The sequence below is a fragment of the Trachurus trachurus genome (assembly GCF_905171665.1).
Source record: "Trachurus trachurus genome assembly, chromosome: 9".
NCBI lineage: Eukaryota > Metazoa > Chordata > Actinopteri > Carangiformes > Carangidae > Trachurus > Trachurus trachurus.
Window position 1 is genome coordinate 25,817,564 of NC_139895.1, and position 25,893 is coordinate 25,843,456.

The window sequence follows — 25,893 nt, forward strand, 5'->3', positions numbered from 1 at the left end:
TTCCTCAGGAAAAGCAGAGTCACTCACTTTTTTGATAAACACTTGTGTTGATCTTACTTTTTACTGAAAAGGACATGGTATGGGTTTGGATTACGCAATTCATACACTCCCTTTCCTGGAGAGCTGAGAAACTGCATGTGTGCCTCCCCCCTCCCCTCTGGGAAATGACGGGGGTGTATGTGTACGGCGAGCAGAGAAGATCGGGTTTATGCATGTGTGTATGTGTGTTTGTGGTTTGAGGAAAAGAACGCTGAATGCTGGGACCGGTCCCGGAGCTGACAGGAAATCCTTAATAATCAGAGCTAAGAGTCACCTAAACACCTCCCAGATACTGGAATAAAGCACTGGGACCACTGGTGTAAACACTTGTGTGGGAACGGCCGTCTGGGATGTGGACGACTGTTTAATCACAGTGGCTGAGAAATTAAATTGTGTTTTTTTTTGCAATAGAGATGGAGATTAGATTTTCCATTCCCATCGGCTCAGGGACACACGTGGTCAAACACTCACAAAAACATCAGCTGGAGTATTTTATAAGAAATATGAGTTATGTCAATCATATCACCAAACACCACTGGGCTGTACAGTATAACATTTTTATCATCTATAGTGACTTTCAATAGAAATAACAAGTTTACGTTGACTGGAGTCCCTGTGATAATCTCAAACTGTCAACATTGTAAATGTGTTTAGGGACACAACAGCTACTCTTCTACAGTGCTAGAGGGGAACTACGACTTCCTTCAACACTGCTACACATTTCCCTGGTCTGCTCAGAAATATTATTAATTCTCATTTGGGACACTTGCAACTTTTTCTGAAATTAGTGGAATAGTAATGAATCTAAATTGCATGATATAGATTTATGTATTTGGGGAGCTGATGAGATAAGGAGAGCTATAAAATTGAAAGAATGAAACCCGTCAGCCAACTAATTGTGTTTAAAAGAAGGCCTCTACTCAAGAACATTGCTCTGTTCATTTTTTGAGATTGCAGTCTCTACTTATGGATTTATGTTTGGTAAAACGAATGTAGATTTATGACAGCAGTGATATGTACCGCAGAGATACAGCACACTGTGGTCTTCTAGGACCAAATCTATAATCTTTACTCCAAATCTTAAGCAGTTAAAAATTTGTGTGTGTTTTTGATCTGTTCCAACATATTTCTATGTCTCTGCAGTATGAGCATGGTTACATCTGGGAAATGTGAATATGTTGAAATTTGGTGTTTCACAAGATACTTGTCACTCTGTGTAAAGACACAATCAATAAACAAAGATCTTTTTGGAGGTAGTGCACGATCCTCAGTTTCAGAAATACTTGTGCTGTGTATAACAATAATGGATAACTCATCAAAGCTTGCATGCACATTTGCACATATAGACGTACTCCCTGTCTTCCTGTTAGCTAATCCATTATTCTTTTAATTTTATTACTTGCCCAAAATAACAGGGCTTCATTGCAGCTTGTGAGATGAGCCCTGACATAACGACATGTACTAAATCCAATGCATGTTAACATGTACAACCAGGTGGGGTTCACTTACACAGAACATATGCACTGGGTAACTTTCCACTCTGCACAGACAATCTTCAGTTGTCTTGCTGCGGTGAGGAGAAACTGCTGGCCAGAGCCAGAGACTGTAACCGCACAACCTCTGATGTGACAAAACAAAACAAAAAACACACACACACACACACAAGGGTGTACAGCTATCTTTGTGTTGACCAATCTTTGACATAATACACTTAACCCCCCCCCCCCCCCCCCCCCCCACACACACACACACATACAAACATGCACATAAATAAAACAATCATTCAGTGTGAGAAGTGGTCATGGATGGAACAAATACTTCTTTTCTCTGAGCAGGAGGTCTGATGACTTTATCACTATTAGTGGCCGTCCCACTATCAACACTGATCAATACTAAAGTATCAGACTCTTCAATAAACCTGAGATTAAGATTAAGTTACATACAGTATACACTGCATGCTGCATTAGCTGTTGTATAGTTTCTGCAACAAATTACATTGACAAGGTTATGAATGAACTGTTAACCTGTTCTGTATTTTGGGCCCTACCATGTGACATAGCAGTCGGTAGTTTCAGTTTCTGGTTATCCTGCCTTGATCAGTTGTTCGTGGACAGTGGGGGTGAATAGTGTGACCTTTGTGACAACAGAGTCATTCTTACTGGAGCATGTAATTAATTCTTTGGAAAGGTAAAGAAATCTGAGGAGGACATACAACTCCATAGAGAACAAGGTCATACTGTAGACAAACTAAACACATTTCTGTCTAAAATGGATGCTGCATTAATCTTGTACGTCTACCAAATTCTCTAACCTTCCAACTCACTTCAGCTTTATTTATTTAATCTATTTATTTTTTGTTCAGGCCCATGGCCTTTGTGAAAACCAGACAGCTGAGAGGCATGACAGTGAGGTGTATTCAGACAGTAAGACAATTAAAAACCTTCATCATTTGAACCTTGAGCATCCACCTTCTCCTTCTCCTCTCAGACTCTCACAGAGCTTTGGGATATTATTCTAGTTTTTTCTCGCTGACTGTAGCCGTTGCAGGGAGAAATAAATCAAACCGGCAGCTTTAATTTTCTCCCCACTGAGGCCGGAGTCAGTGACTAATTACAGCTCCGCCACCTCAGATGGAGAGCCCTCTCAGTTGAAACTGGGCCTGACAGTTCAAATCCATGGCGAGGGATGAGCAAGGCTGAGACGTACACATTGAGGAGATATTTCTGTCACTAATTACAACTCTTTCATTAAAGATGCAGGACCTTTTACCTTCTCCATACAGAAAGTTTAATTGTATCCTCTCGCAATGGCAATAATTGATTATAAAAACAAAGAGAAAAAAAATGCTGAGGTTTGCAGTTACATCCTCAGTTTTAAAGAGACGTGGATTCAGATGGATCATTACTGAGTTTAATGTCTTTCAGAGCACCACTGTTGTTTTTGTTTGGAGAGAAATCCATTTGACCTAATTGTCTCAACTTTCAGTATATACTGTAGTGTATGTTTTAGTGTGTCAACATTTATTAGTGTGTTTAAGTAAATACTTGGCAAAATAAATTAGACAGACTACTTCATTGGAAGGCAGATGATTACCAGAGGGACTAAACATGACACTTGATGGTGAAATATCTGACAAAACAGCGACTTAATGGACCTTGCTGTGGTAATTCATCACACGTTTCAGCCTCAAGTCGACTGCACCTCTCACCTTATGCGTACATGTTCTAAAGGGGAAATCAGTGAATACGTGAGCTGTTTGCTGTATTGACATCATTTACCCAAATTATAAAAATAAGGGCCCAGAAAAGTGGGCAGATGTCCGACATAAACAAAGCTTTCAGAGGGAAGAGGCTGAAGGCAAACTAAAACAAGTCTGCTGCTACTGTAGGGGTTTATCCAAAAAAGGATGTTTTTCTGTTTCTAGTTAGCCATCACAGATCTAAGATAAGGTCCACGGTTAAGTGAAGACAATGACGTCAAACAGGCTATTTTAACTTGGCACATCTTGCACCTCAAGTGCATCATTATCTCCACAATTACAAACCAATTACAGATGACCACTTAGGGGGTACATACTGTATTAATACCAGAGTGCACCGTTGAACAGGCCTTCAGATTGTCACTGTGGAATACAACCAGGCCTTCATTGACTGGCCTTGACTGGAAGGCCAAAGACACACGCATGTATTTTATAAACTATAGCACAATCTCAGACACGTGCACATCTAAGGAAGAAGGCCTAACCATGCAGTACAGTATCAACGAGGAAACAGAACAGGACGGAATTTTCCATCCAAAACCCTGTAAGGTTCAGGGGCTCTGCCTGGGCCATAAACAGTTGGAGTCCGAGGTGTTTTGCCCCCAACGACAGTCTGCTTTAGTAGGGGCTCGTGTTTGTCAACCAAAGAGAGGGGGGACCAGTGGAAAATTACCAGTCCCGCACTCACTCACGCACACACGTGCACACATACACACACACACACGTGGTGGGGACAAGGCGAGAGACTACCGTGCAGCCACATATCTATCTCGCTCATTGCTTATGTGACAGCTTGCGTTTTTAATGGGTGAGGGTGCGGGGGGCATGGTTGCGTTGTCAGGACGCACCGGCCCGCAAACTACGCAACCAGTGACATTCAATGATGTGTGTTCAATCACGACCATGCACATTTCCAAGAAAATACCTGTGACATGTCAACTGGCCAGTGAGGTTGGGTTGGTTGGGCCCAGTTGAGCATATACATGAATATATATATGAATGCGTGTTAGTGTGTGTGTGCACATGCATACTTTCAGTGTACGTTGAACATATTTTAATATACAATATAAAATAAAGATGTACATGTGCATGTCTCTTTTTCTAGGCCATGAGAGTGAAAGCGTGTGTTTTGCAACACACACTACCTCCATGTTAATGTGTATGAGCTATTGATCCATGGAGCTGTATGGAGATGTATGACTCTATAATAACTTCTAAAGGTTCCCTATCCATCTGAATTTGAATCCATATAGAGAATGAAATGCCACAGAAACTAACCCAGATGGGTGTGGGAGTGTGAAGGTCTAACCCTTCATAGGCATTGATTTGTGCTCAATGTGGCTTAGGTCTTCACAAAAGGATCTTATCAGAAATGCATTACCTGGGTTCCAAGGCAGCTCACCATCATGTGAGTGAGCAGTTTGGCAGCAAACATTGGGAAACGAGAGCACAGCACGTGGGATATGATGGCCAACGCAAAGCCTGTGGCGGGGAGAGTAGAAAACAGGAGACCAATATTAATGATCAATTTAAGAACTGATTTAAATGAATCAGCAGTGGCTATTTATAGCATGTGGGAGGAAAATATAGCATCTGAAGATGAATCATGCCAAAGGCAAAAGCAAGCAGTGGGCAGTCAGAAAGAAAACATGAAAACAAGTGAAGTTAAGTGCAAAAGAGAAGACATCAGAGTGGTGTGTTTTGTACCTGAGATGCAGATAAATCCTGAGGCATAGAAGGCCTCGTTGTAGGACGCAAGAGTGGCAAACTCTGCGTAGGCTGTGTAGACGGACAAGTGGGAGCAGGCACATTCCACATAGTTCCCACTCTCTTTCACAACCCTGCAGTACTGACCATCTGATGACCAGCTAGAGGGACGAGAAGAAAGAAAGCAGGACACGGACAAGTGTCAGCATGATAATTACAACGGAATACAATAAAGACCGGGCAAATAATGAGGCAATGAGTCTCCTGCTCTGCAAAATATTTCAGTTACACTATTGTCACCTGCGGTTGCATTTACCCCTCAGTGATACTGTGTGACAAACTAGACGATTATAATCATATTATGGGCTAGCACGTGTGTAGCACCACTAAGAAATAGGTATTGATCCAGCAGCTTTTGAAAAGCAAAAACCATCCTTTAACGTTTTAATTTTAACCTTCCATTCACATCAATAGAATCATACTGCAGCATTGACCTTTACTTTTCAGTGACTTTGCTTCTCTCTTCACTTTTTTGTTCTCTCTCCCTATCAGTTCCCTCATCATTTTTGTTTTCCGGGCCGTTTGGGATGTTGCTCGGGCCAAACCAAACCTGCCAATTCTTAACATGTAACAGTGTGTTCCAGCCAAGTCCCATTCCATGCCCCAAGAATGTCCTGCAAACCGTCTCCAAGTGGGAGGACTCAAACTGTAGCAGACTGAAATGTGTGGATATTAAACAGAGAGATGTGACTTCCCCCGTGGACACAGAGAGGGCTTATTGAGAGGCTGAACTTGGACTTCTGCCTTTTCTCAGCCAACTGGTCTCATTTAATAAGCACAAGGACAGACAGAGGTGAGCAGGGGGTTACAGCAGAACATATTCAAACACTGTATTGTCCAGTGGCAGTGAACGAGACAAATAGTCCCTAGAAGAAACAAATCTTCAGTGGGCTTACACTGGGATAAACAATCTTCATCACCAGTGGAGGTTGCATCATCAAGAGTAGAAATGTTTTGACGGTTAATACATATCTGAAGTTTCAACAAGCTGTCTGTGGCTCATATAGAGGCACTGAGCATGAACCTTAATAGGGGTGTTTGTGGTGCATTACCTTGAGGTGGTCTGATTCCAGAGGAGGCACAGAGACCTGCCTGGTTTGACTTGCTGACCTGGGCTGTGGATACGATACACCACCTCGTTCCCATCTTCTAGGGGTCTTGACCCTTTGTCCTGGATACTGGCAGAGAATACCTAAGCATACACAGAGACAACAGATGAAGAGAGTTCAGCTTTGGAGTGGACTTAAAAATTAATGGTGAGTTTCTGTTGGAGCAACACTGCCACCTGCAGGTTTTTTAATGAAATATTTCCTCATCACTGAAAAAAAAAAAAAGATTTGGTAAAGTTCTTTTGCTCCAAATAAGCAAAGCTATATAAGCTGTATACTGTACCTTCCCATTGAGAGCAGTGGTTGTATCATTTCTGATAAACCAGTGTTCAGTCCTAAACTCGGTCAGTTGGATTTGGCTGAGGTTGCCGCAGTCAGGAGTCACAGCTGCTGGTACTGCTAACAGGGTATCTGGGAGCTGGAAGAAGTCTGCATTACGGCCCCTGAATTTGTGTCCGTTGATTTGTGTTGGGTACCACTGGAAGGCTGAGATGGTCATGTACGGACATGTCTCCAGGATGGTGCCCCTTCTGGAGTAATCACACAAAGAGAAACATTAAATTTAATTGGAAGCATGGAAATCTAGTGAATAATATTCAAAAGGAAAAAGAACAGTGTCTGTGTGAACATGCATTGTAGGTTAGCATTTATCTAGGGAAGAGGACAAGATGTTTAATAGCTTAAAACATCACAGAGGGATATCGACACTCACATCTCGCACTGGCTGTGCGTGAGGAGAGAGAAAGCAAATCGCTCAGCCACCTCAGCGAGGTGGCTAAGGCCTCGGGTGTCGACTCTGCTGGGATTGGCCAAAGCGCACAGCAGGTCGTAGGTCAAATTCCGACTGCTCTCCTGAAAAGGAGCCCTCTCTGCCTCTGCAAGCACCTGGCTCAGGAGAAGAGGGAGAGAAGGTGAGGGAGGCAACAAGGACCTCTGATATTGTGTGCATGTGTCCGTCATTGGTCATGTCATCTGTATTAGTCTCTTTTCTATCACAAATAAAACTGCAGTTGTCTTTCCATCTCTAGTCTAGAGGCTGAGCAAGTGCAATATGCAGACTCTACTCTAGCAGAGCAGTGTGGTGATGGCAGTGCTCATGTAGAGTGACATCTGAGACCTTTTCAAATGACAAACTACTCCTCGGATCTGTCAGAGTAGTGCAGAAAAGGTGATGTATGGCCTTTAACAGAGCTCTGTCTGACACAGACTACTAGACTGACGCACAAGCTTCAAGTGGTGAAAAAATAAAATAGCACAGTGGAGTGTTTCATTCATCACTGTCTCATTATGGAATAAAAAACCAAATGCAAATCAGTAATTTGTGAGGTCCAGGAAATGGTGATATAATCAAACTTGTTTGTGTCAGCATATCAAAAAGAGGGAAACTTTGTTTTAACCTTTCAGAGGGAAATCTTCAACAAAATAAAATCTTTTTCATTAATCCTACATCATCTAGGTCTCATATCATGGTATGCTCTTGTGAAAGAGTTAAAATACAACTATTATATCACATTACGCTGTTCTATCTGCTCCTATTTTAACCATTGTTATAGTATATGTTTTGTCTCTAACCCTCTTACCTTTCCTAGAGCTTCAAGCACAGCAGTTATCTGTTCACGGTTGAGAGGTGCGTTGACCTCGTTGATCAGTCCTTGCAGGGCCTGGTTCAGTACTGTTGGGTTAAGGGGCTGATGTAATTGTTCAAGTAAGCCCCACACAGCTGCACTTGCTGCATTTGACACCAGAGTCACATTGGCCAGCCCAAACTGAGGGTGTACGCTGGCGCCCCCTGTAGCATTATAAAGCTCCACTTGGAAGCGCTTCGGTGTGGGCAAGAAAGAGGCGAGCTCAGGTGTTAGGTAAATCTCCAGTGATGTGTTCTGTTGGCCCACATCGAAGGTAATTCGACCCTCCTGTTTAGGAAAGTCCATTCCAGCTTTAGCCGGCCGGATTACAGATGGACCCAACACCTCTTCCCGAAGGAGCTCCTGGAAGAGAAACACAGACATGTTTTGTGCTAAACATGAATAATTTGGCAAGATGAGGAGATGAAAATGATTACCAAAATGAATTATTAGAACAAACATTATGTTGCAGGGCACCCCCAAATGAATAAAAGTGACAACTTGTTATCATATATAGTTACATGAGCAGAAAAAAAAGAGTTACAATTCAGACCTCAACACAATCCCCATTTGATGCACTGTGTCTATGTAAATGAGGAAGACCATGTTGTGTTGTGACATTTGGGTTGAAAGCACTGAGTAAACCAAATGTTGATGGTGTTTTCATAATAATAATCATAATAATAGTGATAATAAAAACGACAGTACACGCTTTTGTTTTGCAGTCCCTCAACATGCATTAGCTCTGAGAGATGAAAGCAGATGACCTGGTCAAGTGTCTCTGCAAGCTTTTTGATTTTGTTGTGTGCACTAGGCACTCTCTCACTTTGATCTCCATTATCAAAGTCTGAGTGCCAGTGGATATAAAGCCTCAGAGCTGCGAGTACTCCAAAAATCTTTAATCATGATCCCTAAAAGAAAAGGAGTGCAGCAACCAGTTTTAAAAAGTGAGGAAAGGAGGAAATGTTGCTCTTTTTATACACCATCAGCCTCATAAAACATGACTTTATGTACAGTATTATTGTAATATACATACAGTACTGACAGTATGTGAAGGATGGAGCAGTGAAATGTAAAATTATTACTAAATTCTGTTTTGTTTTTGTTTAGCTTCCATTTTAAAATATGTGCATAAATGAAGGATTATATCATGCAAGGTTGAATATGAAATAATGATCATGGTACAATACATTTAAATCTTGTTGTGTCTTATGCATGACCCAATGAAGTCAGTAGGTTTTCCTACTTACTGACAGTAAGTAAACTGAAAAGTATTCAGATCAGACAGACACTGATAAACACCAGTGTTATTGTTTTAGTGATTGGGGAAACATCTTATTAAAGATTAAAATTTAATTGGTTTGAATCTTCAGCCTAGACTGATAATAAGATTTCTTAGAGCTCAGAATTACACCTATGAGGCTAAATTTAATAGATAAATATCGCCTCTACTTGTGTTTCATCAAAACAAATAAAAAATCAATTTAAACAATTACAAATACCTTTTTAAGAAATGAACCATGTGCATTTCAGTGCATTTGTGCATACTTCACTGTATGAATCAGTGCCCAGTTATATTCATATGAATGGCTTCATGTTGCTCTATGTTCTTTACTACAAATGTGTTTGCCACTTACCACGGTGCGATATCGTACAGACATGGCTGAAGCTGCGCTTGCTTGTCTGTAGACCTGGAGACTGAGCCTTGTGGTCATCGAGGTGGCAACGGGCGCTCTGTGGCCCACAGCAAAGTACACCACGCCTTCTGGATTGTCACTCTCTGCCAAGGTGATGTTGGCAAAACGAGTGGTCTCATTAATAGTAGCTCCTGCACCAACCTGATAAATCTCCACCAAGAACCACGTCTGGTACTCTGGTTCCTATGGCAACGCAGACAGCAGCTGTGTTATTTTTTGCACCATTTTTCTTAGGATTATATAAAGAAATCCATTATTTAGTTCTTTGATGTTATTGATGCATTTCAAGGTCAGAAAGATACCAACATCGCCATGCTATAATCTCTTACTTCATCATCCTTGACCTCCAGAGTGAGATCACATTTTATAGCTCCTCTCCTGCACAGTGTTGCTCCTGAGGTCTGTGCCAGCTGTCTGGTTAGGTTTACTCCATTGTTGACGAGAGTTTGAGCAGCCTTGCTAAAGGTTACTCTCCAGAAGACCTGCAAATCCTCAAAGGCTCTGGACAGAGAGAAAGAGAATACTAAATAGCTATAAACACATCTTGATGGCAGACAAATATCCAGCTTTTTCAAGGAGACAATTTGTTATTAATCCCAGAATGAAAAACTGTTTTATCACCTGTTTTCTTGTCTCTGCAGGTGGAGGACAGCGGTTCTGTTTTCTGAATCCTCATCCAGAGTTTGGCCCATCAAAGAATTAAAACTAAATCCTATAATACCGTTATGGAAGTCACTCCCTGTTATGGACAGAGGGAAGGATGAATAATGATGAGTAATTGAAGATATCAAAACTGAAACAGATGAAAAAGTTTAACTAATCACATAATAAACAACCCTATATAGGGAGACCAAATGGCATTAGCACACGTCTGCTGGTTCATTTGATTAGATACAAATAGGATTTATGTTTTTGTTAATTTAATTAATAATTTAGCTATAAATCAAGGAAAAGAAAGTACATGTACAAGTACATGAATGCATACAAAAACTATACTATTTTCTAGAACGCACTGCCTCAAAGACCTGTTTTTCATAATTTTACCAAGGATTGTGATCTTGGCAAAAGCTCCAAAGCCCTGGTCTGGGCGGTCGGTGATCTGGGCTCCTCCCTCGGGATCACTAAGGTAGATGAAGAACACTTCCTGTCCCTCTGGCTCTGAGTCATCAAGGATTAAGAGGATGACCTCTGTCTCATTCTGCCCCGCCTGTAGGGACACTACAGTGGATTCCAAGTGGAAGTCCTGTTGATCCTTTGCAAGGGTCCCAACAGGCTCCAGGGTGAAGGGAAGAGGTGTGGTACTTCCATCTGGATAAAATCACACAATAACACAAATTAAAGGGACATAGTAAACATCAAAGTAGATTAGAAAATATAGCATTTTGCAATAGATGAAGAAACCTGTGCAACAAAAAACACACACCTCCGTATGCTTGGACCCGAACGCTGACATCCCCAGCCACACTGTCTGATCTGCGCACCCTCAGCACCACCCTCCGCTCCTGCTGGGTCTCCTCATCTCTGTCCTCCGGTACTTGGACCAGTTCAGGTCCAATACTCAAAACTCCACCAGTTGCGTCACTTGCCAGGATGGTGACAGTTGCCACGCTGTGCTGAGGGTTGAGGCGGGGAGAGGCCTCTGCCCAGGCTAAGTCTGGACCACGCACTTGGACACCTGTGAGGTTGACATGAAAGTACTCATCTGGCTCTGAAAGGGAGTCATCAAGTATTGAAAGATGGAACGAGGAGTTGGTTTGGCGGGACGATTCAAAGACCAAACGGCCATCTGGCACTGCTAGAAAGTCCTCTCCTGCTGTTGCACTCTGTGCTATTGTTTTATAGGACACGTAGGTGGTGTTGCTTCGAGAACCATAGAGTCTCTGAACGTAAAGTGTTATAGTCTGAATATCCTCTGCGATAACTATCTGCCGGGAATCGGGGGCCAACTGGTAGATCCCCAATGGCTCCACTTCTGCAATAGTAAAGCCAGACCTGTGAAGGGAAACAGACACGAGAATAAGACTAGACTAGAATTGACTTGATAGGGCAATGTTCAATTTAAATTCTAACAAAATGGAAAATTAAATAAACTGTTGACATCAATAAGGAAAGATATTACGTTCAAAGACAGTGATAGATTTACCTGAGCTTAACAGCACCAGTTGCAGAAGTGCTGGAGCTGGCAGCAGTGAGGTGTATAGCATAGGAAGCTGGCTCTAATGTGTCAGCAATAGCTGTGAGAGATATGGCTTTAGTCCTCTCTCCATGGGCCAGGGTCAGTGAGCCTGAATATAAGGGAGGAGGAAATTAGTAATCTATCAATCTATCTTGTAAGTTGAAAGAAAAAACAACAACAACTCAATACAGTGGCACAGGTGAGTCTGATTGCATTACCTGAGCTTGGTGTGATGGCTCCAGCTCTGAAGCCAGGCAGAGCTTGTCCTGACGGATACCCAGCTTCCCACTGCACTCTGATGTCGCCGAACAGCCCTGTTCGTGTCACCTTTGCTTCACATGTCCCTGTTTCAACACTTGAAACCTGCAGGGCTAGGGAGGCAAAGCCAACCTGCATGACCGACATAATGAGAAAAGACAGATTATGGGTGTTGCCATGTTGCTAACATATACACTAAAGCAGAATATTATGAAACTTAATAAGACATGTATTTGTTGTAAAGTGCCTTTTGTAGTTCTCATACAAGGTCAGTCATGTAAACTTCATTGGTAGCACATGTATTGCATGAATATTTCAAAAGACTTGGTAGTAAAATGCTTGAAAATATTGTAAGATAACCAAAAAGAAAAAAAATAAACATGCAACCACAACTCACCTCTGAACTGGCAGCTTCCTCGGGCACAGTGACCGTAGCAACACTGACGTCATGAAGAAGGCGAGGCAGCGAGCCAAGGATGGGACTGACGAGTCTGACATCAGTGAGCTCCACTCTAAAGCTTTCGCCCAGTAACAAAAACACCTACATAGAAGTAAAAAAAAAAAGGAAAACAAAGAGGTGAAAACGAATGAGCATTTCACATGTATAACCTATGGAATCTTACCTGTAATCATTTATGTAAGAATTGATTTGTCTCTGTACTAGAGTCAGTAAGCTTTCACTTCCTTACCTGGCTACTGATGGGCACAGTGAGAGTGCCGAAGGTCTGTCCTTCACCCAGGAACAGTCTTCCTTGAGCTTTTCCTCCCAGTATCTCGTTGATGTCCATCACTTCATCTATGCCTCCACTGACCCTGTAGCCCACACTGGCATTGCCGAAAAGTCCGGCAAGTCGTGTCACATTCATAACCAGAGCCCTGGTGATCTCTAACCCTGACCCCACTACCACTATGGACTGTTGCTCAGGGTTCAAGGAAAAGACACCGTGGGGCTCATCATTTGCACGCACCCTAAAGGTGACAGAATAGGAAGGATTAATGTCAAATTGATTCAATCATTGATCTTTTTTACTGTATGTTATTGACTTAAATAGGACACACCTGATGTTAGCTGTGATTAGGTTTGCGTTGGCATCCAGAGTAGCGCCGCCCTCCACCGCTGTGAGTCGGACACTGTAGATCTCCTCCAGCTCTGGGACTGTGTCAGGCATCAGGCTGAGGACGATTTCCGCCTCCCTGTGTCCCTCCAGAATATTTACTGAACCAGCTACAGCCAGGAAGTCACCTGCTATGTCTGAGTCGCTCTGTATCTGCCAGTGCACCTAAAGTGAAAACATGATGATGTGTTAACACTTCACAGCGACAACAAATAATTAAATTCAGCTAGTTTGAACACAAATAGTGGATATGATTCATAAAAAAATAATGATACATGACGAATAATGATGTACAGTATACTTACTATGATGTTCCCCATGACACCCTCTCTGCGTGTAATGAACAACGAAATATTAAGTGGGCCCTCTGCTTCTGTGGATTCATTGTAGACACGGTCTTGAAGGGCATCTGCAGTAAACTGGACTATACCATTGGGGTCACCAAACTTCTCTATCTGGGGAGCAAAAGTAGAGTGAATAGGGTTTTTAGACTTGAATCAAGTTGGTTTTAGAAAAAAATGCAATAATCTGTATTCAACTACTACTGTATAAATGAGTCAACATGGAGAAATCAACATTGCAGTCGTGATACCATTAGTTACCTTCAGTGATACAGAACCAGCCTGAGGATCAACATCCATCTCTCCAGATATGATGCTGAGCTCTATAATAAATGTCTCTTCCACCTCCACCTCTCCATGGGGAAGAATCCGCAGCTCTATGGTGCGTGCACCCTCTTCCCCATCCCTGAAGAAGAAGGACCCATTCACAGGCTCTCTAATGTCTGTGTTGAATGGAGAAAGGACGTCTCTGCTGTTAGGACCACGGATGACCCAGGCAACCTGTCAGAAGAAAGCCATTTTGATTTAGTAGAAATCAATGAAGAAAATCAAAAGAAAAGCCAAAGTAGATGTTGTTCATCATACCGATGCATTGCCCACGAGGCCTCCTGCTCTCTCCAAGACGAAACTGAGTTTGAGAGTGGAGTTAGGGTTGACCACAGAGATTAGGCTCTCATTGAGGAAGCGCACTAACCCACTCGGAGAATCACTCTTGGCGATGGTTACCCTGGCAACGCGCTGAGAGCCTAGAACTGCTCCCCCTGTTGCTTCAATCAGCAAGACCTCAAACATCTCAGCATGTTCACTGTGGGAGACAAGTTCAGTGTTAAATGGAAACTAAACAATGTCTGCACTCATTATAGCATTGAAAGTTTTTTTTTAGGTCTCAGCTATTGAACTGAGTGACCTGCTGAGTGATTAATCTGACAATATGTTCTGAACAATTTAAATCTGTGCTTGATGTCTTTTCAAGTTAAGATGCACTAATGAAGCTGGCACAGAAATATATGTGAGCCAGTTAATTTTTTCGTCTCACCTGTCAAGGTCATCTATAATAGTCACATTAATGTAGCTGGTATTCTGCCCATGGGCAAACACCACAGAGCCATTATCCAGGATGTAGTCAAGGTCAATTGTTGCACTCAAGCTTCTGGAAATGAACTGAGCAGAGACTGGTCCATATGAGCCCAATCTTCTCACCACCGGGATCAACATGGTGCCCACATCCTCCTCAACTGAAAGATAGAAAGCCATTACCATTTCACATGTAGTAAATAATCATTTGACATGATTTCTGTATCAAATGCATAGCACATAGACAGAAGGAAATTGCTTCAAACTGGCCTACTTCTGACTCTCACCTGTAGTGCTGACGAAGTCCTGTCTGAACTCCAGGATACCCTCAGCATTGTCATTCTTTTGTATGACCACAACAAGAGAAGAGATGTTGCCTATAGCTGGAGGCTGGTCCAGCTGCAGACCCGACTCTCTCACTGTGTAGTCCACAGCACTGACCACCAGAGGGAGACAGGAGAGGGAAATTTCACTGACAAGAAAACTTGACCACACATCAACTAGATGTTTCCACTAAATCGAGGCAGATTATTCTAGTGCCTCCCTCTATTATCAATTACAATTATCTCAATAATATCTACCTGTCATTAACAAACTGCACTTCAGTGATGTAGAGGAAGAACATCTCAGGCCCCTCTGGAAGACTGTCATCTTCAATTTGCAGCGTGACTTGCTTTGAGGTTTGGCCTGAGGTGAAGAGTAGTCGCCCTGAAGCTGGAGTAAAGTCCACTCCACTGACTGCTGTGTCACCTGAAGTCTTGTAGGTGACCCACACGCTGCCCAAGCTGCCGAAGGAGCGATTAACTGTCACATTCACCTGAGGAAAGGAAAAGAAACTATAAAGTACTACAGCTACAGTGTAACTAAATTATATCAGGTGACTCTTTACATAATCTAATTTGTTAATATGCCTACACTATGATACAACAGATATACTCTATATGTATGAGTCTCATTTTCATGACCTCACCATTCCCTCCTCCTCTGTTGCCATTAGCTGGTGCTGGGTGAAGGAGAAATGGCCATAGGGGTCGTCACTGGCTGCCATAGTAATTCTGGCATGTCTGGCTGTGGGACTTATTTCCAATCCTGAGGTAGCAGAGGTCAGTGTAAGCTGGTACTCATGGCGCTCTTCAGGAAGGTCATCATCCAAAGCCTGGAATCATAACAGATATCACTTGGAAATCTTTTTTAAAAATCCCACAGGGAGTTGTCGTTGTGGTGCATTTTTGTTTCTGTATGAGAGATATGCAGTTCACAGATGCAGGCAATATGCTGATTTAATTTCATTCCAATAAACACTTTAAAATCGACATTCATACCTTAAGAATAATGGTGGCAACAGACTGCCTGTCTCTCATAATCACAACGCCAGATATCTCTTCAAACTCTGAAACCACAGCTGGAGTGATATTCCAATACACCTGGACTTCTCCAAAAACACCTGGTCCTCGCACAAGTCTGGGGAATACACACAAAAACAGATTTTAAATCATAGATGGATGAATTTAAAGCTCTTATTTATGTTCTCAGTGTAGTCATATAGTGTGATATGCACAGCATCTCACCTGACCACAGCACTGCCATTGTAATCTCCCTGAGGTTCTCCAATAAGGATGTTCCTGGAGGACTCTGCTATTCCAATAATCCCAAGGGCAGCCTTGTCTGCCGTAATAATGATGGTGACCATGCCTGCATTGCACATAACAGACCAAAGGAGTTAGGGCAGGTATGAGTATGTGGTAATTGGACATTAATCAATTAATGCACAGTACTAACCATTTAAGGGGTCGATGACAGCCTCACTCTCAGCAGGAAACAGCCTGACGGTAAAATGTTCTTCTCCTTCCAGTACAGTGTCAGCAAGGGCTCTGATCACAAACGTCTTCACAGATTCATTCTGTAAAGCATGAAAAGTGTAGCAGGCTTCATGAAGACACTTGCAAAGTGGATGAGGTCAAAGGATTAAGGAGTGGTTATTGCTTAATATCGAGATTACAAACTGACTGAACCATTCAGTGAAAGTAAAAAAAAAATCAAGATGTGGTGGGACAGTGGCACTATCTACTTCATACTGTACCTCAGTGAAAACAAGAGTTCCATTGAGAGGTGAGAGGTCATCTGTGGCCTGGTCTTCAAGCCGCCACACCAGTGTCACCGTGCCCTCACCTCCTGCACTACGCAGCACTGCTAGTGTTGCCACAGCAGCCGGGTCGCCCACAAACTCTGGCTCACTGACAGTAACCTTAGAGGGGATTAAGTAATATGATTACTACTACTAATCCAAGTGTTGTCTAATGTACACCAGGTGCACAGTTGTGTAGTACCAGGTACACAGTTGTGTAGTATGGAGTGAAATGAGGAAATAAAAGGATGAATTCCAGCACAACATCACTAATGAGTTTATTAAAGACACAAATTTGGTCAATCTATTTCAGGTGCTGTGCTTTGTGCTGACAGTAAGAGTGAGTTCTGTTATTTTTTTCATGATATTGAAGCAGTAAAACACTAAAAACAGGGGTCAACATAAGTCACAGAAAATCATAATGATGCAGAGATTGCAGATTCACCTCCAGTTCCTGAAATCCAAACCGTCCAAGAGGTGAGTCGTTGGCTGGAATACTGACATTTACAGCGGTCACTTCTCCAAGTCGAGCTCCACCAATCACAAGCAGCAAAAACACTCTGAAGGTTTCCAAAGGCTCCACTTGTTCATCATCCAAGATGGTGATAGCAATTGGGGCTTCTGTCTAAAAATAAGTATGAGGAAGCACAAGTTAATAGCTTGAAACTACTGAGCAGTAACCTGTGGAGAGCTTTTCTCCACAACTTGATATGGTATTTAGGACAGGTTCATTTCAAATCCGGACAATCAATCCATTTACCTGTCCATCTTGAAAAGTGATGTTTCCAGATGTGGGGCTAAAATCATTAATATCAGCAGTCACTGGCTGAGCCTCCCAGTAGATGACAAGTCTTCCAGTTGTACCAGCAAGTCGCACCACTGACAGGTAGACAATGTTGCTTGGTGGTGGAAGCTCATATGCCAACACACTTCCAGGGATATCCTGGACATGATGTTCAGAAACAAAGTATAATTAAGACAAATGACCACAGTTGTTTTGAAAAGTGCTACATAAGGCCTGACTTACGTGCATATTAGTTAAGATGAACCTGTGCTCACCTCAGAGACATTGAACTGTAGAATCCCCCGAGGGTCATCGTTCTCCTGGATGGTGACCTCTGCTACCTCCATACCGAGCCTCTTCACACTGGGCTGCCCCGCTCCAACTGACCCACTAACTAGCTCCACACTGGTGATGTTCACCAGAAAGCTCTCTGCCATCTCTGGGATGTCATCCTGAGAAAACACACATGTACATAGTCACTACATAATAGAAAAGGAAAGCAAAAAAAAAAACCCAGATTTATCTGTTTATCAATGGACTACACAAGCCATTTAAAGGTGAGTCTTCTGACTGTATCAGGACTGGTAAGTATGTTTTAACAAAACGACAAGAAAAACACTGTCTTTTGTCAATGAAAAGACAAAATCATGAATGTCATCTTGATAACCTGATTGAATGGACATGAGTGTGTGAGGTTCATGATGTAGGACATGAGGGGTAAAATTGCAGCTGAGATAATGCAACCGAAAACTGTTATTGCTTAAGTTGCTATCAGACATATTGTATTGATACTGATACAGTGTTATTGGTATGGACAGACACAAATTGCTAGAAATCAGTTATACTGTTTTTTTTTTGAGTAAATTCTATAAACATCTATATTACCCATCAGCCCACTCTTACCGGGAGGATGGTGACAGTGACAAGGGCAACAGTAGCACCATCAATCATGATGATTGTGTCATCTTTGGCAATATAGTCCTCTCCTGCAGTGGCTTGGTTGGGTGGGGGCTGGTAAAGGGCTGGCCTGGTCTGGTAATGGATTTCCACCTCACCTGAAGAACCCTGCTCTCGTACTATGGAGAGAGTCACATTGACTGGAGTCCCTGTGGGTTGAAAGAGACATACCTTTACATATGCCACAACAAATGAATGCAGGTGAATAAAAATAAAAAGAATATTTGAAGGAAAAGGGGCAGTATGTTGTTCAAACTTCTCTTTGGGCCAGCCTCCAATACACAGATTAAGTCATTCCTAAATTACTTCACATCCGGGAAACCATGGCTGATCTCCTTTACAGAAAATGCCAACGTGTGATTACTGTAATAGCTCACTAAGAACCCTCATCTAAAGACGGTAATTGACTTAAGCTAATTCATTTTACTCAATAGTCATTCTTACTCAGTGGTTCTTGTGTTAGTGTAAACTGGGAGTCCAAATGCCATCCAATCACCCCGTAGGGGGAGCCATTTGGCAGGATGATGACTAGAGCTTGTGCGCGCTGCTTGTCAATGACTGCAGCCTGTTGTAGGTCCTGCAGTCCCACGGTGGTGACATCCATGAGGTTGATACTGACATTCTCTCTCAGCTCTGGGACACCATCTGCTATTACAGCCAGCGAGATGATGGCCACCGACTGGTCCTCTGAGAACGTTACCTATGAGGGAAAAAAAATTGATAACATTGATTGAAAACATCGATAGATTGTGATTCTGCAATTGTTTATTTGGTAAGAATTTGTTTATTAGTGAATATGTCTTTTGTGTGATAGGAGGCTGTGGTTTACTCACCACTCCTGAAGAGGGGTAAATGTCTGCCAGACTGCCACTGGCAGCCCAGTGAACCGTCAGCCTGCCAAATGTTCCTCTTCTCCTCTCAACACTGAGAGAAATTTGATTATTTTGCTCCAACTCTTCTACCTCCATGTATAAAGAATTCTGCAAAGAGTTAATGACAAATAATTTTTGTTTCAAAATAGCATTTGCTGTTAAAAAAAACAAAACAGAAATGTATAAAAATATGGTTAAAGGGATATTTCAACATTTTGGCAAATTCGCCTATTGCCATAATCACTATAGTTTTAGGAGTAGGTTCATGACCTTTAACTGTCGGTACAAGTTGTTTTTAGATCGGCGGGGGAGAGATGTAAGCTGCATGGTATTTCCATGTTTCCCTCATCAAACTAAATACACAATCCAACAACTCCATAACGCTCTTGTGGACAAGTTGTGACCTGCACATTCACCACGCTATAAAATAATAACGTATAATTATGTAACATTATGACACATGAAGCAAATACTCAGAACTACTTGCTTTTAAAATCACTCCGCCCAGCAGCTGTGTCTGAAATGTAGTTTTGGTTAGGCATTTGCCTCGAAAACAACTCTGTCTCGTAACGTTCCATTATTATTTCATAGCGTGGTGAATGTGCAGGTCACAACTTGTCCAGGAGAACGTTTCGGAATTGTTGGATCGTGTATTTAGTTTGATGAGGGATACGTGGAAATACCATGCAGCTCGCGTCTCTCCCCCACGATCTAAAAACAGCTTCCACCGACAATTAAAGGTAATAAACCTACTCCTAAAGCTATAGGGATTATGGCAATATGCAAATTTGGCGATATGCGAATATGTGAAAATGTTGAAATATCCCTTTGAAGTGCAATACTGATTGTGACATGATGACCTTTACATGATGGCAAATATACAGTGTAAATGTGCTATCTGATATCAAAATGTGCTGTCTGCTTACTTGAGCAAAGCCAATGACTCCATGGGCATCATCATTGGTTGGGACAAAGACAGTCACCTGACCACCAAATCCAATCTCAGCCCCACCTTTCGGATTCTTCAGGCTGACATGGAAATACTCCTGCACCTCAGGGATGTCATCATCGATAATGTTCACTGCTATCTCGAGCTCGCTGTCACCTGGTGCAAAGTGCAGCTCCCCAAAACTGAATGTGTAAAGACAAACATAACCTGCATGATTTACATTACATTGTATCTGATTTCCTCTTTGTAGGATTTGCTCTCAGGACAACAACTGGCCTGTTATGACTTAAAGAATTTGGATACCTGGGTATGAAATCAGATTGATTGGAGACAGAGACAAATTCGTAAACAGTGGTGCTGTTCTCCTCAGTGGAAGCAAAAAGGGTCTTGGTGGTGTTGCGCGATGGTACGATGAGAGAGAGGAAGCTAATGGCTGGAGGGGCCCTCAGGGTCATGGCAAATAGGTTAACATCAGACCGCCAGGAGTAGAGTGATGAGCCGTTTCTTCCAGCTAGCAGGGCATAAGCTATTAGGAAGAAAAGACATTTCATAGATCTGAACATGGTGCCTGGCAAGCTGATTTTAATAGTACAACTGAATAAAACTGACTTATTTTCACAAACAAAGTTGACATTTTCACTCACTGATCCCAGATGGAGCAGTGAATGTGTGAATAGAGGTGAGGCCTGCGTGCGGGATGGACTGATACAGCTGTGGTGACGGCTCCCCTGACCTCCACTGGAACACCTCACAGGATGAAGAGAAACCTAGAGAAAGATACAGACACACAAAAACACACACAGACTTAAGTTCTTTCACGCTAGAATAGCATGTTTACGTAAAGTAAGGACTGGTCCGACTGACACACCCAAGACGCACAAATTACAACCTCCGAGTCCCGCTGTGGCTCTGCTCTGCTCCACACGGAGGCCTTTCCCATAAACCCACAACAGGTCTGAACCAAGAAAATTCACCACTTTTGCAAACTCAGAGGGATTATGCCTCATCAAAATACACAGAGCATGGTATAAATATGATCTGGTCTACATTGTGCATTTTCTCTTCTATGGTTAGACAGAAAAAGGCTGTCTGTAAGAGACACAGTTCCTATTTGTCTTTTAAATTATCACTGCGTTATTTATATTGCCCTCTAACCACCGCATCGTTTCTTGAAAGTCCAGAAGATACAGTCTTATTGCAAAAAAATACAACCATCCCCTAAGTGCACCTGAGTCCCATTCAAGGCTCTTTCCTTCAGGCTCACTCTCATTATGAATAAGTAATCTCTGAAACACTGAAAAATGTGTTAAATCTTTTTAAATTAACCAATTTAGCTTGAACCACCAGCTAAATTATTTTTAGAAAAGTGGTCAGTAATTTACGTGTAAAAAAAAAAAAAAAACATGGCAGCATTTATTAATTTTATGTGGTGGCAGTGCACAACAGCTCACCAGCAACAGCAATCAACAGGAGAGTGTCTTCTGCTCTTGTGTTGATTGTCTCCACCTGAATGGCCCTGGCACTGAGAGGGAGAGGCTGTGGATTCTGAAACCTTCCATTGGTCCACTGAAGCAGGAGACAACTGGCAGTCTGTCTGTCTATGCACACGACAAGGTAGGAAACAGCTGCACGAGTGAATGGTGTCACACTTAGGATGTCCTGTTCGAAGTCAAGAGTTTGGAGGAGGGTGAAGGAGCCTCCACTCCAAACAAAAATCTGCAGCACGAAAGAAACAAAGTAACAAAACCAGAGTCGGGTTATGGAAGTCTTGACATTTCTTAAATGAAGAGTAATTGCCTTTTTTATTTTTTATTATTATCTGGGCTTTAATACTATATTGACTATAAACAGTGGAAGGGTCAGTCTCACCTGGCTTGATACCAGTAAATAATCTCTGTCTTCAGTGGAGAAGTGTTTCACATCCAGAGCTTCAACGCCTAAGGTTTGTTCCTAAAGAAATCAGATTTCCTTTAATCATGTGAAAATGACACAAGACCAAGAATGAACAGAGTGTTGAGCCATGACTGTTTTTCCACTTACCAGTGTGATATTGAGGTCCCTCTGTAGTTTGAAGATGCTAAGGTTTGCAGCGGGGGAGAAGGGAGGGCCACTATGTGTGATGCCAATGTAGGTGGAACCGTTCACTGCAAACCCAACACAAGAGCTTGGGTCCTGAATCTGAACAGTCTGTAATGACCAAAACACATGGGACGTTTAATGCTAACAACATAATCTGTTTTAAATGTATACTGACACATTATTAGGGCTCACATAATCCAAACCCCACTAAATATTTATCTCAAGTACACTGTGTCTGTTTAAAGTTGAGATATCATGTGTTGGCTAAATGGCAGTACTGCTGTTGCTCTACCTCTACTGGCACAAATACACCCTGCCAGCGATACAGTGTGGCCAAGGTGTGGGAGGATCCAGCAGAGGGGGTCCTATCCAGTCTCACAGCCAGGAAGGAGATATCTTCGGGAAGAGAGCACCAGACTGAGGTGGGGCTGTCCTCGAAGCTCTGGTAGACACCCATCACATATAGGTGACCCGCTTGAAGAATTCCAAGGAAAAAGGAAAAGGGAATTAAGTAACAACAGAAGAAAAGAGGAGAGTTTATAAGTATTCAGGAAGCTGGAGTGATTTTGAAATGAAAAGGACAAGTGGTCTCACCAGAAGCAACAGCTGTGTCAGACTGCGTTTCCCACTCCACACTGACAGCTGACTCCAGACCATTGCTGCGGGACACAGTAAGGAAGACTGTGCCGCCTTCATCAGTGACCACCTCGGTGTTAGTTCTGTAGAAAAAAAACACGACAAATAACACTGCATAAACAAGTATGTTTGTGGTTATCATTGTACATAGACACTTGTACATATTTTCACGCCAATACATCTAAATTACACTGAGCAGAAAGTGTTTATAATTAAAGTGTCAGAACATTTTGGAGCAGCGCTGCGGAGACCTGTTGAGTGTAGGTCCGATGCGGAACAAGCCAGAAGGAGCCACGTTCTCCAGAACGGTGATGAAGGTTTGGAGTTGGTCACCCAGCCGTGCCCCTCCTGTTGGGCTGGACAGGGTCACTGTGAAAGTTTCATTCCCTTCGGGCTCAGCATCCAGTACTGCCCAGATCTCCAGCATCTGGAAAAAACACACAGATAAAGCCAAAAACTGCTGTTAAATCACAATGTAAACACCATCACACAAAAGAAATAACAATTTGAAAGAGGTAAATGCTGTAGTTTTTATTTAGCTCTTATTCACCTTAAATCTGACTCCATCCTCCAGTACCACAAACCCATGTGTTGGCATCACATCGCCCTCTGCTAGGCTGCCATTGGAGTTAGTGATGGTAAACTGAACAGTCACAGTGCCAAACGTGCCTTCCTCCGGGTTCCGCACCACATAAAGGGTGGCCACGCTCTCACTCAGCCCTGACACGGATGTGGGCTCTTTCAATAAGAAATGCTCACTCGTGTTAAAGGAAATGACTCCATGTCCGTCGTCACTGGCCAGGATATTCACAGTTGCTACAAGGAAACAGAGAGATGTAGTTTAAGAAGATAAAATCAGAGCTATTTCCAGTAGGAGTGGATGAGAATAAATCAGCTCATTTTTACAAACATAACAATAATGCGATAATGCTAATGGTTCTGTGGATTACAAGGGAACAGCAAAAAAAGTGTGGCTTTTGGCATCTACCAACATATTACGTTGTCTTCAGTGTAATATGGTGCTTCAGTTGTTTTACATGGCACAGCCCAGTCACTTATATTAAAACAATCAGCTATCTTTGTGTGTGATGCTCCATTTCTTGTTGGTTGCACTGTGAAGAAATGCAGTTAAGAAAGCAACAGTATACAACCGGGAGTGAGTGAGAAGGAGATATTATAGCAAAAAACTGGCAGTCAGATACAAACCCATGGCGGCTGCAGCTAGAACTAAGCCAACTGTACAGGGTAACTATGCACTCAACCAGGCCAGACATCAAGGTATTCTTGTTTTGCACAACTGTTTGGATGCTAACAAAGTAATTTGATGTAATTACCTCATTGTTGGAACCAATTCTGATACAAAATAAAGTTGGCTGTGTTAAAGTCCTCATTGTGTTCAGTTCAATCAGTGGTTGGAGCGGAATGAGGAATATGTCTTGTTGCTATGGTTTCATACAATTTAACTTACCTTTCCCATTTGTTTATAATATTTGAGGTGTCCTGACATAAGCTTTTTAAAATCCTACAAGTCCTATGCAACCTGCGAGCCAAAAAGAAACAAGCATAATCTATGACATGATATAAGACCGTTAAACCTCATAACTCAAATCTCTATTATGTAAGTCTTGATCATAAATTGGACATTTTTTTATTGTGCATTCAACTGAATGGGAGCTTAAGTTCCACTGCTGGACTCGAAAATGTCAGAAACTTCTATCGTTTTCTATTCTGTCCTTGTGTCTACCTGTTGTATTGATGCCAAGCTCCAGTCCAGGGGAAGGTTCAGACAGGATGAGCTGAAATCTCTCAGCTCCCTCTGGAATGGCGTCATCGATAATCGGCACGTCCACAAACTTGTGCCTTTCCCCATCAAGAAAATGGAGTATCTGTGTACAGAGGGGTTTTCAGATTTAAAACTTCATGGTGCTACATGTCTGAGAAGTTCTTCCTGACATGGTTGATCCAGGAAGACTATGTTGAGGGCAGCTAAATTTGCTTTAGATTCTTGAAAACATTTTGGATAACAGGCATGTCTTCATGACTCTACAGAGAGTCGAGTTGCTATTGAATTTGCTCTTATAGTAGGTGTTCATGCTGTTAAAAGTACACGGTTGCCCAAAAAGTGGGAATAATTTTACTTTCAGACACATTCCTTTTTTTATTCCTGTTATAAAGGTTAATTGTGATTTATTTTTCACAGTGATACGTTTGAAAGAGATTGATCAATAAAGTTTTGATAAGATATACACTTTATCTATCAAGAATAAATCACAGTGTCACAATCATTTCATGAGGAGAAGTAAAAAATATTTTATTCCAACTTCATGGGCAACCATGTATTATATGGCGTTTAAAAGTATCTGTGTGTGTGTGTGTCAGTGAATGTGTGTGTAATAGCTGACCGTTTCACTTGTGTTGTAGTCCAGTCCCTGTTGAGCTTCCAGATTCTGGGCATAGAAGAAAACCGAGACATTTCCGTACGACCCCTTGTTCCTATAGGCCACCAGAGTCAGTGCACCGATTGTTTCATTTACTTCAAACCTGGAAAGGAGAATAGAGAACAGATTTGGGTAAGAAAAGCTCTTAAAAGTAGAGCACGTGCACTAACACGTGCAATGCAATATGAAAAATGTATCGTTTATGGATGCTTTTCTTACATGGTATTTGTCCATTCAATAACACCTCTAATTCCATCGTTAGCAGTAATGCTGACCTCGGCCACCAACCCCTGGGTGTCTATGTAAAGGAGAAAATAAAGAGAGGAAAAACGTGATGACCTTAGGACTATCAGCTGTTTATAATAACTGCAGTAAAAAGCTTAGTATCAGCAACAGCACTAATCACGAACAGCAAGCTGTGCTAGAGGAAACTGTGGAGGATCTAACTTCCGTCACGGTACGTTTGAGCGAGGATTACAGCTAAGAAGCGTCTACTGTAAGTGGCTTGTGAGGCTGAGCAGCCAAGTCTTTTGGGTGGACTGATTTATGACCCCCTGAATAGTCCTCTCCCATTGACTCTATAGCCAAGACAC

General features: G+C 42.2%; 1 protein-coding gene across 1 annotated transcript in view; it reads right to left on the minus strand.

The window, feature by feature from the left end:
* Positions 1–25,893, minus strand: part of adgrv1 (adhesion G protein-coupled receptor V1) — a gene marked incomplete at its 5' end in the record, with an annotated part of 95,394 nt that overhangs the window by 42,922 nt on the left and 26,579 nt on the right. Inside the window, 46 exons of the mRNA XM_083978846.1 lie at positions 4,680–4,780; positions 5,006–5,166; positions 6,118–6,257; positions 6,458–6,704; positions 6,887–7,059; positions 7,755–8,162; positions 9,437–9,679; positions 9,826–9,997; positions 10,118–10,235; positions 10,541–10,804; positions 10,920–11,488; positions 11,640–11,781; positions 11,891–12,062; positions 12,328–12,471; positions 12,620–12,899; positions 12,990–13,210; positions 13,351–13,500; positions 13,648–13,887; positions 13,972–14,191; positions 14,423–14,621; positions 14,748–14,896; positions 15,042–15,277; positions 15,431–15,616; positions 15,783–15,921; positions 16,029–16,152; positions 16,240–16,360; positions 16,541–16,705; positions 17,031–17,210; positions 17,346–17,528; positions 17,645–17,821; positions 18,273–18,475; positions 18,771–19,026; positions 19,160–19,306; positions 20,125–20,329; positions 20,451–20,673; positions 20,792–20,914; positions 21,599–21,863; positions 22,017–22,097; positions 22,188–22,334; positions 22,519–22,700; positions 22,821–22,945; positions 23,114–23,289; positions 23,413–23,678; positions 24,607–24,748; positions 25,265–25,403; positions 25,520–25,598. Of these exons, the coding sequence (XP_083834972.1) occupies positions 4,680–4,780; positions 5,006–5,166; positions 6,118–6,257; positions 6,458–6,704; positions 6,887–7,059; positions 7,755–8,162; positions 9,437–9,679; positions 9,826–9,997; positions 10,118–10,235; positions 10,541–10,804; positions 10,920–11,488; positions 11,640–11,781; positions 11,891–12,062; positions 12,328–12,471; positions 12,620–12,899; positions 12,990–13,210; positions 13,351–13,500; positions 13,648–13,887; positions 13,972–14,191; positions 14,423–14,621; positions 14,748–14,896; positions 15,042–15,277; positions 15,431–15,616; positions 15,783–15,921; positions 16,029–16,152; positions 16,240–16,360; positions 16,541–16,705; positions 17,031–17,210; positions 17,346–17,528; positions 17,645–17,821; positions 18,273–18,475; positions 18,771–19,026; positions 19,160–19,306; positions 20,125–20,329; positions 20,451–20,673; positions 20,792–20,914; positions 21,599–21,863; positions 22,017–22,097; positions 22,188–22,334; positions 22,519–22,700; positions 22,821–22,945; positions 23,114–23,289; positions 23,413–23,678; positions 24,607–24,748; positions 25,265–25,403; positions 25,520–25,598 (8,783 nt within the window). The remainder of the gene's footprint in view (positions 1–4,679; positions 4,781–5,005; positions 5,167–6,117; positions 6,258–6,457; positions 6,705–6,886; positions 7,060–7,754; positions 8,163–9,436; positions 9,680–9,825; positions 9,998–10,117; positions 10,236–10,540; positions 10,805–10,919; positions 11,489–11,639; positions 11,782–11,890; positions 12,063–12,327; positions 12,472–12,619; positions 12,900–12,989; positions 13,211–13,350; positions 13,501–13,647; positions 13,888–13,971; positions 14,192–14,422; positions 14,622–14,747; positions 14,897–15,041; positions 15,278–15,430; positions 15,617–15,782; positions 15,922–16,028; positions 16,153–16,239; positions 16,361–16,540; positions 16,706–17,030; positions 17,211–17,345; positions 17,529–17,644; positions 17,822–18,272; positions 18,476–18,770; positions 19,027–19,159; positions 19,307–20,124; positions 20,330–20,450; positions 20,674–20,791; positions 20,915–21,598; positions 21,864–22,016; positions 22,098–22,187; positions 22,335–22,518; positions 22,701–22,820; positions 22,946–23,113; positions 23,290–23,412; positions 23,679–24,606; positions 24,749–25,264; positions 25,404–25,519; positions 25,599–25,893) is intronic.